General features: G+C 41.3%; 3 protein-coding genes and 1 pseudogene across 3 annotated transcripts; 2 read left to right on the plus strand and 2 right to left on the minus strand.

Annotated features, from left to right (window-relative positions):
- Positions 1-2356: 2356 nt before the first annotated feature.
- On the minus strand, positions 2357-6417 carry LOC147438618 (uncharacterized). Its single transcript, XM_086483904.1, has 10 exons — positions 5349-6417; positions 5159-5264; positions 4929-5025; positions 4750-4841; positions 4090-4204; positions 3644-4004; positions 3111-3547; positions 2882-3012; positions 2541-2781; positions 2357-2428 (listed from the first exon to the last, which is right to left on the minus strand). The coding sequence occupies exons 1-10, from the start codon at positions 6370-6372 to the stop codon at positions 2357-2359; spliced, it is 2676 nt and encodes an 891-aa protein (XP_086340030.1). The 5' UTR covers positions 6373-6417.
- Positions 4245-4510, minus strand: LOC147438619 (uncharacterized). Its single transcript, XM_086484494.1, has one exon. The coding sequence runs from the start codon at positions 4395-4397 to the stop codon at positions 4245-4247; it is 153 nt and encodes a 50-aa protein (XP_086340620.1). The 5' UTR covers positions 4398-4510.
- A 2469-nt stretch (positions 6418-8886) lies between the features above and the next one.
- On the plus strand, positions 8887-9743 carry LOC147438620 (uncharacterized). Its single transcript, XM_086484163.1, has 2 exons — positions 8887-9155; positions 9233-9743. Exons 1-2 carry the CDS (start codon positions 8902-8904, stop codon positions 9552-9554), a joined length of 576 nt encoding a protein of 191 aa, XP_086340289.1. The 5' UTR covers positions 8887-8901; the 3' UTR covers positions 9555-9743.
- Positions 9744-10463: 720 nt separating this feature from the next.
- On the plus strand, positions 10464-11396 carry LOC147438621 (uncharacterized; annotated as a pseudogene).
- Positions 11397-12319: the final 923 nt, after the last annotated feature.

Below are 12319 nucleotides of genomic sequence, written 5' to 3' on the forward strand. Positions count from 1 at the left end.
TTCCAGAAATGTTTGACTAACAATATGATCGAAATTCTTTCACCCATATTAGCCTCTCGCATAATGCCACATGTCTTGAAGATGCAAGCGTAGACGATCGCATTTGGAGAGATGTCCCTGCATTGCATATGCTGAAAACAGTCCTAAGCTTCCTCGCCTTCCCCTCTCGTGTTGGGCATATCCCGCAGTCAATGCACTCCATGAGACGACATCCAGACAAGATCGGTCCCTAATCACCAAATCAGCCCTAAAACTCAACGTTTTTAGCCTCTAAATGATCCATCAAATCAGTCCAGAAAATCAGCGTTTTTAGCTCCTATTTTTGGCCTTTCCTGTGTTGAGAATATCACGCAATCAGTGCATTCCATGAGAAGTCCTTGCATTGCATATGCTAAAAACAGCCCTAAGCTTTTTGGCCTTTTTCGTGTTGGGCATATCCCGCAATTAGTGCACTCCATGAGACGACATCCTTGACAAGCAACTCCTCGACCACCTTTTGTGCTTGCTAAGGTAGAGCACATTTGGCATACACGTCGACCAAGGCAATTCCAAGAAAGACATCGTTTTTCAATAGCCCTTGACTAACAATATCATCTGAACTATTTTGCCCATATTAGTGTCTTGCGTAATGGCATAGCGGCCGTGAAGATACAAGATTAGGTGATCGCATTTGGAGAGGCGTCCTTGCATTGCATATGCTCAAAACAGCCCTAAGCTTCCTCGCCTTTTTCGCTTATGTTGGGCATATCCGTAGTCAATGCACTCCATGAGACGACATCCCAGACAAGATCAGCCACTAAATCAGCCTAAAGAATTAGCGTTTTTAGCCCAAAAAAACAGCCCCAGATCAGCCGCAAATCCGCCACCGAATCAGCCTAAAAAATTAGCGTTTTTAGACCAAGAAAACAGCCCCAGATCAGCCCCAAATCAACTACCAAATCAACCTAAAAAATTAGCGTTTTTAGCCCAAAAAAACAGCCCCAGATCAGCCCCAAATCCGCCATCAAAACAGCCCAAAATTACAGCAATTTTTAGCTCTTTGTTTTGGACTTTCCCGTGTTGGGCATATCTCGCAATTAGTGCACTATATGAGATGACATACCTGACAAGCAACTCCTCGAACACCTTTGGTGCTTGCTGAGGTGGAGCACGTTTCGCTTACATGTTGACCAAGACAATGCCAAGCACGACATCTTTTTCCAGAAATGTTTGCCTAACAATATGATCGAAATTCTTTCACCCATATTAGCCTCTTGCATAATGCCACATGTCTTGAAGATGCAAGCGTAGACGATCGCATTTGGAGAGACGTCCTTGCATTGCATATGCTGAAAACAGTCCTAAGCTTCCTCGCCTTTCCCTCTCGTGTTGGGCATATCCCGCAGTCAATGCACTCCATGAGACGACATCCAAACAAGATCAGTCCCTAATCAACCACCAAATCAGCCCTAAAACTTATCGTTTTTAGCCTCTAAATGATCCATCAAATCAGCCCAGAAAATCAGCGTTTTTAGCTCCTATTCTTGGCCTTTCCTGTGTTGAGAATACCACGCAATCAGTGCATTCCATGAGAAGTCCTCGCATTGCATATGCTAAAAACAGCCCTAAAGCTTTTTGGCCTTTTTCGTGTTGGGCATATCCCGCAATCAGTGCACTCCATGAGACGACATCCCTGACAAACAACTCCTCGACCACCTTTTGTGCTTGCTGAGATAGAGCACATTTTGCATACACGTCGACCAAGGCAATTCCAAGAAAGACATCGTTTTTCAATAGCCCTTGACTAACAATATCATCTGAACTATTTTGCCCATATTAGTGTCTTGCGTAATGGCATATGCCGTGAAGATGCAAGATTAGGTGATCGCATTTGGAGAGGCGTCCTTGCATTGCATATGCTCAAAACAGCCCTAAGCTTCCTCGCCTTTTTCGCTTATGTTGGGCATATCCGTAGTCAATGCACTCCATGAGACGACATCCCAGACAAGATCAGCCCCAAATCAGCCACCAAATCAGCCTAAAGAATTAGCGTTTTTAGCCCAAAAAACAGCCCCAAACCCGCCACCAAATCAGCCTAAAGAATTAGCGTTTTTAGCCCCAGATCAGCCCCAAATCCGCCACCAAATCAGCCTACAAAATTAGCGATTTTAGCCCAAAAAAACAGCCCCAGATTAGCCCCAAATCAGCCTAAAGAATTAGCGTTTTTATCCCAAAAAAACAGCCCCATCAAACACACGAGTACCATATTCAACTGTTCTTATACAACCATCAAACACACGAGTACCATATTCGACTGTTCTTATACAACCATAAAAGAAAGGTAGTTTTGAAGAAATCTACAACACTGCCAGTGAGTCTAAGTTTGAGCACAATCATCTAAGAGAATAGCAAAAAGAAAATGTGAAGCTTGGTTGGATCCAATCTTCAACTACATTGCGACCCTTTAAAATCAATCCATCTCCAAAAAAATACACACTTGCTTAATACATACCCTCTTGTCAATCAACTTATAATTTTCAACGAACCTACTCCTAACATACCTTGACTCCAAATGGCTTCAACAAGCGATCATATATGCGCTCATCCCTCTCAAACATAATGACATGTCTATCCATGAAGCCAGCTGCCAAGCCAAGTGTACCCGTGCCAGCAAATATGTCAAGGACTACATCTTGTGGACGGCTAAAAAGTGCGATTATGTACTTCACAAGCTTTTGGCCTCTTTGACAACCACCCCTCCATGGCTTTCCTTTCCTCTTTACTAAATCTGCTTCAGGTACTCTGACATTGAATACACATTTTACTTACTTTAATGGCATATATATATATATATAAATGATGGATTAGGCATATAAACAAGTAAATGATAGAGTCAACTCACATATCGACGATAAGGTCCTGTCCAAATTGAAGGTCACCACCAAGTTTCAATTCTGGCAACTGATCATGATGTATACGATACACACAAGTTGTCGAACAACGAACAAAAGCAGACAAGATCAAGCAATTCACCTATTCAAATAGAAAGCTTTATGTCATACATGTCATTAAAGAATAGGATGCCACACTAAATTCTATTGCACATTAAATCAAGAATCAATTACTTGTACCTGTGTGACAATGGGTCCCAACCTCTTTCCAATAGGTGGTGTGCATCTCACAACCTGACGATGATATATCTTAAACCCTTTTTGCTTGCCAGCTTGCTCGACTTTCACCCCTTCCTCCATGGTGTACAAACAAACAAAAAACCCCCTATCACTCAAGCATGAGTCTGCAAGCTGAAATGTGGTGTCATACAGGTTATCCACTATCTTGTTCCAAAACGGAACTTTATTGCAAAAGCATCCCTCGACAGCCACGTTAGATGGAAAATCTGCAAATATGAGGTCTATGCACAAGTCTAGCTGAGTGCCCTTCACAGTGCCTTGGCTACAAACTACATTGAAGGTCTCTAACACCTCAAGCCCCATTTGCTCTGCTTGTTGGGGATATTCAATAATATGAACAAGCTCTTCAACAGAAATTTTTAAAACGTAAATAGTGCCTACAAATCAAAGCTTTTAGATTTAAGAAAATGTATCAACAATCACAACACTCCATGGATCATATTAGATAGACAAAGCAAAGGCATCAACACTACCTGTAGGTTCCAATGTTTCATTGATTATGTCATCATTTTCTCTTATCCCTCCACTGCTACTTGCGCTTTGATGTTGCCCTTGCATCTTGCCATCCTCTATAGCCTTGTTTGCTTGTAATGCCCTATGTACGACTTCCCTACCAAGATTTATAGGAAGTGTCTTACGAAATGATGCTGATGCAATGGATGCTACTACTTGAGAAGTTGTCGTCGTCTCCTCTTCCAGGACACTATTCGTAGTAGTTGTAAGTTGAAGGGATGCTTTATGTTGCTGAAATAATTCCAACTCCTCATCCGAAACATGGTTCTTAACCATGTCTAGCCACCACGGACACCTGGCTTTCTCTATGGTGGACAAGGACTGCACAATCAACAACTATTATTTAGCATAATCTCCCTATGCGTTAAGAGTTAACATAAAAAATGCAATGTAATGCATCGCTTACCCTTCCAAGCTTCACATCGGAATACATGAACGTAGGATTATCTGCATTTGTCCATACACTTGCCAAGGGGGGCATCTCATCAAGCATGTGTTGTGCAATCTCCTTGAGTAGCCATCTAAACACACACCAACTACTGAGTACTAGTTTAATGAGGACTAAAAAATTGAACCATACAAATTAACAAACCTATAAACAACTCGACGGGTTGCATTGTGTAATCCGGGTTGCTCATTCATGGCATTGGTCGACTTAATGCCACCTTCCACAATGCGAAATGCTCTATTGAAGTACTTTCTTCGGCAAAGCATGGCAAAGTTGATGAATCGATGTTCCAATGGCAGCCTTACTCGATCAGCATTTTGAATGTCTAGTAATAGACCTAGACCATATTGATTGACTTGCAACCAAAATCAATACATGTGGAGCCAGTCCCTAACTTTAGATTTGTCATTGGGAAGGCACTCCAAGGATCGAATTGATACCTATGAGCTATCTAACAATTTCACAATGTGTGCCTTATCCACATCTGTTATGCAAGCATTTCCAATCATGTTGAGTTTCTCTTCAGTCGCAATATGCGCACTCGGTTCATGCCAAGGCAAGGACAGAGTAGCACACCAAAACTTCTCTCCATTTGCAGGATCTGCAATCCTTGCATACTTGGAGTTCTTTCTCCTATAGGTAATCTCCATCTTCTTTATCACCTTGGCCCTACCAGTTTCATCCATTCCCTTAGCCAACTCTTCAATCTTCTGTTCCATCTCATCCTTAAAGAGCAACCATGTCATTATTTGCAAAGGGAGTGTAAACCAACTCCTTTTCCCCCAAGATGAAACAACCTGCATTTCTTTCTCCACCCATGCTCTGTCTTCAATAGACAAACCATCCAAGAGAGTAGTCTTGTCTGCCACTCCTAGCCTTCTCAATTGGAACAACCTATCTCCAAATGTGGTTGGCACATATGCATAATCGTTCATCCTGTAGCATTAAAACAAAAAAGAATATCAATAACTCCAAGACAACAATTAAAATTTTCAAGGAGAATAGTAGATGCCCAACATCATCTTACTTGTTCAATCTTGCCAAGGAAAACATTAATTCCCCCACATCAGTCTTTGCAAACTGCAAAAAGTGGCAGACCACGGAGCAATGTCTAGACAGGTCGTTCTCAAACCCTGTATTGCATAATTGTACAATTATATTAAAATAGTGCAATCAACACAACAAAAGTTCTTAAAGGAGATTAAGTTAAAGAATACCTTGTCTAATGCATTCCATCCATGCATGCAAACGATTGTTGCCATCCAGGACATGGACCATCTTTCCTTTCAAGTAGGGTCCCCACTCTGTCTCTAAATCAAGGGACCTCTCAAATCTTTCATTAATTGTTTTCCAACAGTCATCCCAAGAATCTATCCTTTCTTGAGTGATTGGTGTCTCCTCCCCCTCTAGATCAATAATGGAGACAGTAAAGGCTCCCTTGCTCTCAAGATATCCTCCCATCTTAATAAAACTTCTTGTGAGTGATCTTTCGGTGGAAGGGCTTACTTTTCTAATGGCTTCACTAGACAGTAACCTGCATAATGGGATCCTAGGGGGTGGTCCAGAAAATGTGACTCTGATTCTTTCAAGGAATGCCTGTGGTGTAGAGATCTCGAGGATCTTACCAAACACCTCTAATTTGTTTCTTCTCCCCCCTACAAGATTGGAGATATTCTGGCCTTCTGTCACCTCATCATCTTGTTGCCCCTCAGTCACCTCATCATCATGTTGCCCTTCAGTCACCTCATCATCATGTTGCCCCTCCTCCTCATCAACTTGCCCCGCAGTCACCTCATCATCATGTTGCCCCTCCTCATCATCACGTTGCCCCTTAGTCACCTGGTCATGTTTCTCAACTACCACCTCCTCACTCTGATCATCTTCCTGAGTTCTCTGAGTATCAGCTCCCTGCTCCTCTCTCTCAATAGCAACTTGATCCACTACCTTCTCAACGTTTTCTTGCTCCAAGTCATGAACAATACTATCAACCAGCTCCTCAGCACCACCATTTTCCTCAACATCTTCAGCATCCTTTTGACTTACTTGAGAATGCTCTTGATTACCTGCTCTTGCAATTGACCTATTGAAGTTGTCCTGCTTTGATGGTCTACCTCTTCTCTTGTATGTTGCTCCAGAATCCCCTGCACCCTGCACAATTTTCCTTCTCTTAGGCATAGTTACCATACTCATAATATCTGCCTCACACTTACCATCCTCACAATTCGATCTTGTGAAGTGCATAAACACTTTGAAAGAATGAAAATTCTCGATTATATGAAATCTAGTTAAAAGCCATATGAATGACTGAATCGGACCCATTGGAAAGGACAACATCAGCCATTAACTAAATTATGGGTAGTTGTGTTGCATTAGAGTCATTATGGCAAGTTAAAATCATTACGGTCGACACATTTATCACCACGAATCTCGCTCCAGCCATTAACTAAATTATGGGTAGTTGTGGTGTGTTAGAGTCATTATGGCGAGTTGAAATCATTACAGCTGGCACATTTATCACTTTACAAATCTCGCACCACCTCTATACTACCACTTATCATTTTTCTCTTCTCCATTCTCCTGGAGCTTTATGTGAAGAATCTATCTGTTCTTTCTGCAAACATGTAAGTCTCTCTCTCTCTCTCTCTCTCTCTCTCTCTCTCTCTCTCTCTCTCTCTCTCTCTCTCTCTCTCTCTCTATATATATATATATATATATATATATATGTGTGTGTGTGTGTGTGTGTGTGTGTGTGTGTGTGTGTGTGTGTGTTCTCCATTCCCAGTCACGCTGACCCCTCCTGGCTTTGCTCTCCAGTTCTCCATCGACAACTCACACCCTGCATCTCACGCTGCTTGAGGTGTTAAGGGAGCTTTACTATACACAGTGTCTCTCATAGGAGCTCTCTCTCTCTCTCTCTCTCTCTCTCTCTCTCTCTCTCTCTCTCTCTCTCTCTCTCTCTCTCTCTCTCTCTCTCTCTCTCTCTCTCTCTGAGCTCTGTTGCTACCACGAACTAGTAGTGATGCAAGCTTCAACAGTGCTACCACCTGCTCAATACACACAGCAATAGGAATCTTCCATTCCTCTCACACCTACGCTCAACTCAAATGCTCTCATTTGCTGTCAAATTCACCTTCTCTTTTCTCAGATCTTTAAGCGCGCTCAGCGTGCTTAAAGATTTGAGAAAGATGGTCCTTAAAACAAAAGGTTAAGCTTACCTTTGCTGTTTTCTTGGGGCTTAAGGGGTGGAAGTATTTGGCCAATGGCGACGTTTGCAAGAGCCTTGCCTTCCTCATGGCGTTGCAAAGGATGGAAACCAGGCAAACAATATGAACGATTAAGAATAAGCAGTGTGCATTTCAAAAGTTGAACATTTGAAGGGCAATAAAAATGTTTTGAAAAGTTAGAATATAATTAAAAAACCAAACTAACTTTCTTCAACCGTTTCTCCAGATTAACGAATTCTTAAACATGTCTCAAGATTAACATTTTTTAAACATTTCTCAAAATTTCATTTTTTTTTTTAAACTGGGATTGATAGTAGTGTTTTCGAATGTCTGTGAAATTATTAACTTTTACAACCATTTCGCTAGATTAACGTTTTTTAAAACATTTCTCAAGATTAACATTTTTTAAGCATTTGTCAGAATTACATTTTTTAAAAAAACTCGGATTGAGACAGTAGTGTTTTTGAATGAATGTGAAATTGTTAACTTTACAGAGTTGTTGGTACAGATTGACTTGACACGTGTTCAATTTACTCAAAATTATTAACTATGGATATGGTGTTGATCTGATTGAAAGTTCTCTTTTATGCAGGGAAGCTAAAATTTTTTTGCAATCTGTGTCCGGACAGTCCATCAACATTCCATTCATCCATGGAAAATGCCTCCTTCCCGTCAAGCTCCTGCAAAAGAAGTTGTGTGGTAGAACTAGGGTCATTGTCGAGGCTCTTGTTCAGGAGGGACAAGAGTTTAATGTTTTGGCACCTCTTCCCACCTATGCGGGGGTTTATATGGAGGCATACTTCATCTTGGAGGAATCATTATCTAAAAATTACATTGCAAGACTAGAAGACATCTTTCAAACCCCTGAGTCATCTCCAATTGGTCCATCACCTGCACCAATGTAAGTGCATGTAAGTCCAAGATCATTTTGGAAGGTTTGAATTTGAGCAATTCTTCACTATTTTTTTTGCTCTCTTGCAGACAAATTGATGATGATGAGGAAAATGAATATCATGTTGAATTTGATAAGCTAGATGAAGAAACTCTAAATTTTGAGACAGCAGTTTCTGCATTCCAGATCATCCGTACACTCCCTCCCAATGATGTGCTTCACACTATTATGCAAGAGTGTGAATACAAGGGCAAGGTCAAAGATCTACCAAAAACCTACCAAGAATTCTGCATCTATGAAATGATTGAGGGGAAGGCAATGGAGGGTATGGAGCAAAAGTATGAGGGAAATTTGTGGACAAAACCACAAACTCAGACAAGAACTCAAAAATCTTTTGTCCTTAGGAAGAGTTTTTGTGGAGGGGTTTTCCAATGTATGAATGAGCGATGCTCATTTAGGAGCAGAACTAATCAAACTAACAAGCAACATTGGAATGGTCAATTGTCCAAGCTCCCAAAGAATGGCTGCCCAGCCATGGGGAGCTATGGAAATTTGGAATGCTTTTTTTGCAAGCATGTTCCCATGTGTGTAAAAGATTGTCCAGCAACAGTTTACTACTTTATGCCTAGGGATTCTTGCCATAGTAGGCTATTTATGCACCATGGCAAGCACAAACACATCGTCCCTAAGGGAATGTCTAGAGCATCAATTCGGAACATAAAAGCCTTAGTAGCTAAGGCAGTGACAATGGACAATAGAGCAGGCCCTAGGAAGGTACAAATGATATTGGCTAGAGAGATGGTGCTCAAGGCCTTCACAGATGACAATATTACAAGTGGGGATTTTATAAGTGAGAAGGAGGTCCATAAGATGTCCCAAGAATTGCTTACCCTTGTCAACATGAAGAAGTAAGTTTTCAACTTATAAGCACCAAAACACTTGTATTCTTGAAAAATTGGTTCACCCATGATTATGTATGTTGTAGGGTAAAGCAAATGGTGATGCAGTGTAGAAGGACCACTCGACCAATGGGTGATGGATATGATGCAATTCTTGAACTAAAGAGAAAGTGCCACTTTCAGTTCTTCCATGGCTCTCGATTTCCGTTGCAAGCATCAACATCACAAGAGCGGTCCTTCATATTCAAGATGTCTACTACTGGCCCAGGTTCAGGAGTAGATGTGGTCAGAAGGATGGATAGAGATGGACATGAAGACCTCCGATTATCATGGGTTTGTTTTGACCATGTCCATCGAATAGAAGGAGGCTGGCACACAATGGGAGCACATGTTTATGATCACACGTAAGTAACAAATAAGTATTAAAAAATAAATAAGTGGATGTGGATACTAATTGTGTAAACTATTGTATACCTTGGCTCATGGCTTTGTAATGTTATTAGGATTGGAGAGCTTCTAACTATTGCCACATGCGAGTTCAAAGAAGAGGATGAGGAAGCACAAATAATGTTTTGGGAATCTATGAACCAGGTTATGATTGAGCACACAGATAGGCCAGCCAATTTTCAAGGATTCATGTTAGATGAGGCAGGAGCAAATTGGAATGCAGTGAGGTATGTGTTCGGGGACAAGAAGGAAATGGTGGGTAGGGAAAGATCTTGTCTATGGCACTGGGAGGATAATTTGAGGGTGCACACACAGAGGTATATCCACTCCCAGTACCAATCAAAGCATAAAGAGATGTGTGAGAAGTGGAGATTGTCTGAAACAACAGATGCGGCACTCGAGCAATTTTGTAGGATTAGGAGCTGGTGGGCAACAGGCAAGACAACAGATAAAAACATACCAAAGCTAGATAGTTGGTTGAGTTGGTGGCATTTCAGGGTTAGCCATTGGGGACATATGATGGTCAAGGATGGGGAGCTCATAATGAATGCATTGATTCCAAGGACCAACCTCTCTGAGAGCAAACATGCAAGTTGGTTGGCTGGAGAGGGGTACAAGCAAAAAAATAGTCTTTATGATGCATGTGTCACTGATCTTATTAATGCCTATCTTCAGTGTGCCCGGCGTCTAGCCTTCTTGGATGGTAAATATATTGGAGGGGGGCCAACATTGGAAATTTTAGTTGACAGAGCCATGTCAAGGATGCAGACTAGTCCATCACCAGCAACCACCTCTAGGGCAGTGGATGATGCTTCCATGGGTACTCCAATGTTCAATAACAGAGTTAATTTCAAGGGTGAGAAGAGGACAATGCGTGCCAAGCGACCATTAATGGATATGGATACAAGCATTTGTAGCCACAGGCCTGAGTATAATTATGTCACGCAAGATAAGACGTCAAATGCAGCACATGAGCAACCATGCAGTGAATTGTTGCAAGCTCTAGAGCAAAATGTCCATGACACAAAGTGGGCTATTCGTAGGATACCAACATCAAGTAGAGTGGAGTGTAACCATTGGACAGTTGGTAAGAAGTGTGGATTGAGGCAGAGACCGGGAGACCCAGCTCCATGTTTTTGGAGTGACTGTCAATTATCTTCTTGGCGACAGCAAAAGTTTTGCTACTTTTGCAACACAGATGTGAGGCATACATGGAGAATGGTCACAAGCATCATACACCCACCAGAATGCGCTCCGCATGTTTGGCCTATTGCAAAGGGCACCAAACTCAACATCCAAGAAGCTTGTGCACTTGTGAAGGCAGGATTTGAGATTGGAGTGTCAACAGAATCATTGATCCCCAAAGAAGTGCATCAGAGAGAGCCCCATGCCAACAAAAATGAAGATCAAAATTATCCCTATCGACCAGGGGTATCGAAGGCTGCCTATGCTCAAGTTAATGCAGCATTATAAATGTCAGAAAAATTGACTGGAAGCCGCGTAGAAGTGGAAGGAGAGAAAGAGATTTTTACCATAGAACTACTGACAGGTCACAGTAGAGCCCCTACATCATGCATAGAAGTTATAATTCAGAATGTCCCATCTTGTTCGTGCATTGATTTTCAAGGCAGGTTGGCAAAAAAAGCATCCTTTCTTGCTTGCAAGCATCTTTATTTTGTGTACTTGATTGTACTTGGACAAGATGTCAACAACAACATGCATATCCATCAAGCACGAATTCCAAAGGACATTCTTAAGGATATGCTAACAAAGGCAGTCAGAATCCAACCTAATCAGCTATAAGGGCTATAGCCTGGGTGATGTCTTATTTTGTTTTTGGAAGGGTAGACAAGATAGCAAAACCTATAGTCTATAGATCACTGCAGTTATTTAGTTCCTCCTACTTAGTGCATTTTGTAACCCACTCAGCACCTAATTTTTGAAATGAATCAGCATAAACTTTTTGTAAGAGGTAGGTACTAAAGCTTTTTTTTTTCTAGGTTATTCCTTCAAGAATATGATAGATTTCATCCATAACATATTCAAAGAGTTTTGTAAACTTTGCAACTCTACCATGGCACTCTCTCTTGTCTATATTTCAATCTCCATTGCTTTCCAATGGTCAACTTTGAATGGCATGCTCTCTGTCACTCACACACACACACACACACTTCAAACCCCCTCTAGCTTGTCACTATCTCATTTTGTACCCACCACTCATAATCTTTTCAGGTTGTTTCTTTTGTTTCATTCGTGTTTCAAATAATTGTATCATAGGTGTGATTAATGTATGTTTTTCTCTCATAGATCATTTGGGCCTTTTGCAAAGGTAGTACATCTCAAATCCGCTCTCTCTCTCTCTCTCTCTCTCTCTCTCTCTCTCTCTCTCTCTCTCTCTCTCTCTCTCTCTCTCTCTCTCTCTCACACACACACACACACACACACACACACAAGCTCTCTACAAATTTTCCTCCCTATAAATTTTTCCCATGATTTAAAAGAAATCATGGTGCATGCAATTTTTCCATTGCCCTACCAATTTTTGCTTAGGGAGTATTAACATTCATGAAGGTCTATAAAAATTTTCCTCTCTCTCTCTCTCTCTCTCTCTCTCTCTCTCTCTCTCTCTCTCTCTCTCTCTCTCTCTCTCGCGATTTTAGGATCGTGTTTCTCTATGTGCACTGGAGTATTTGTCATAGAAGTATTAAACCCTAAATACATGGGGC

Source organism: Adiantum capillus-veneris, chromosome 16, assembly GCF_014529385.1.
Source record: "Adiantum capillus-veneris isolate H3 chromosome 16, ASM1452938v2, whole genome shotgun sequence".
In the NCBI taxonomy this organism is placed as follows: domain Eukaryota; kingdom Viridiplantae; phylum Streptophyta; class Polypodiopsida; order Polypodiales; family Pteridaceae; genus Adiantum; species Adiantum capillus-veneris.

Coding starts and splice junctions, on each gene's coding strand:
- LOC147438619 (XM_086484494.1), bottom strand. CDS start 4,397: ATGCTTTGCCGAAGAAAGTACTTCAATAGAGCATTTCGCATTGTGGAA.
- LOC147438618 (XM_086483904.1), bottom strand. CDS start 6,372: ATGCACTTCACAAGATCGAATTGTGAGGATGGTAAGTGTGAGGCAGAT. Junction 5,265..5,348: donor GATGGAATGCATTAGACAAG/GTATTCTTTAAC, acceptor TATGCAATACAG/GGTTTGAGAACGACCTGTCT. Junction 2,782..2,881: donor CAGGACCTTATCGTCGATAT/GTGAGTTGACTC, acceptor ATTCAATGTCAG/AGTACCTGAAGCAGATTTAG.
- LOC147438620 (XM_086484163.1), top strand. CDS start 8,902: ATGCACCATGGCAAGCACAAACACATCGTCCCTAAGGGAATGTCTAGA. Junction 9,156..9,232: donor ACCCTTGTCAACATGAAGAA/GTAAGTTTTCAA, acceptor TGTATGTTGTAG/GGTAAAGCAAATGGTGATGC.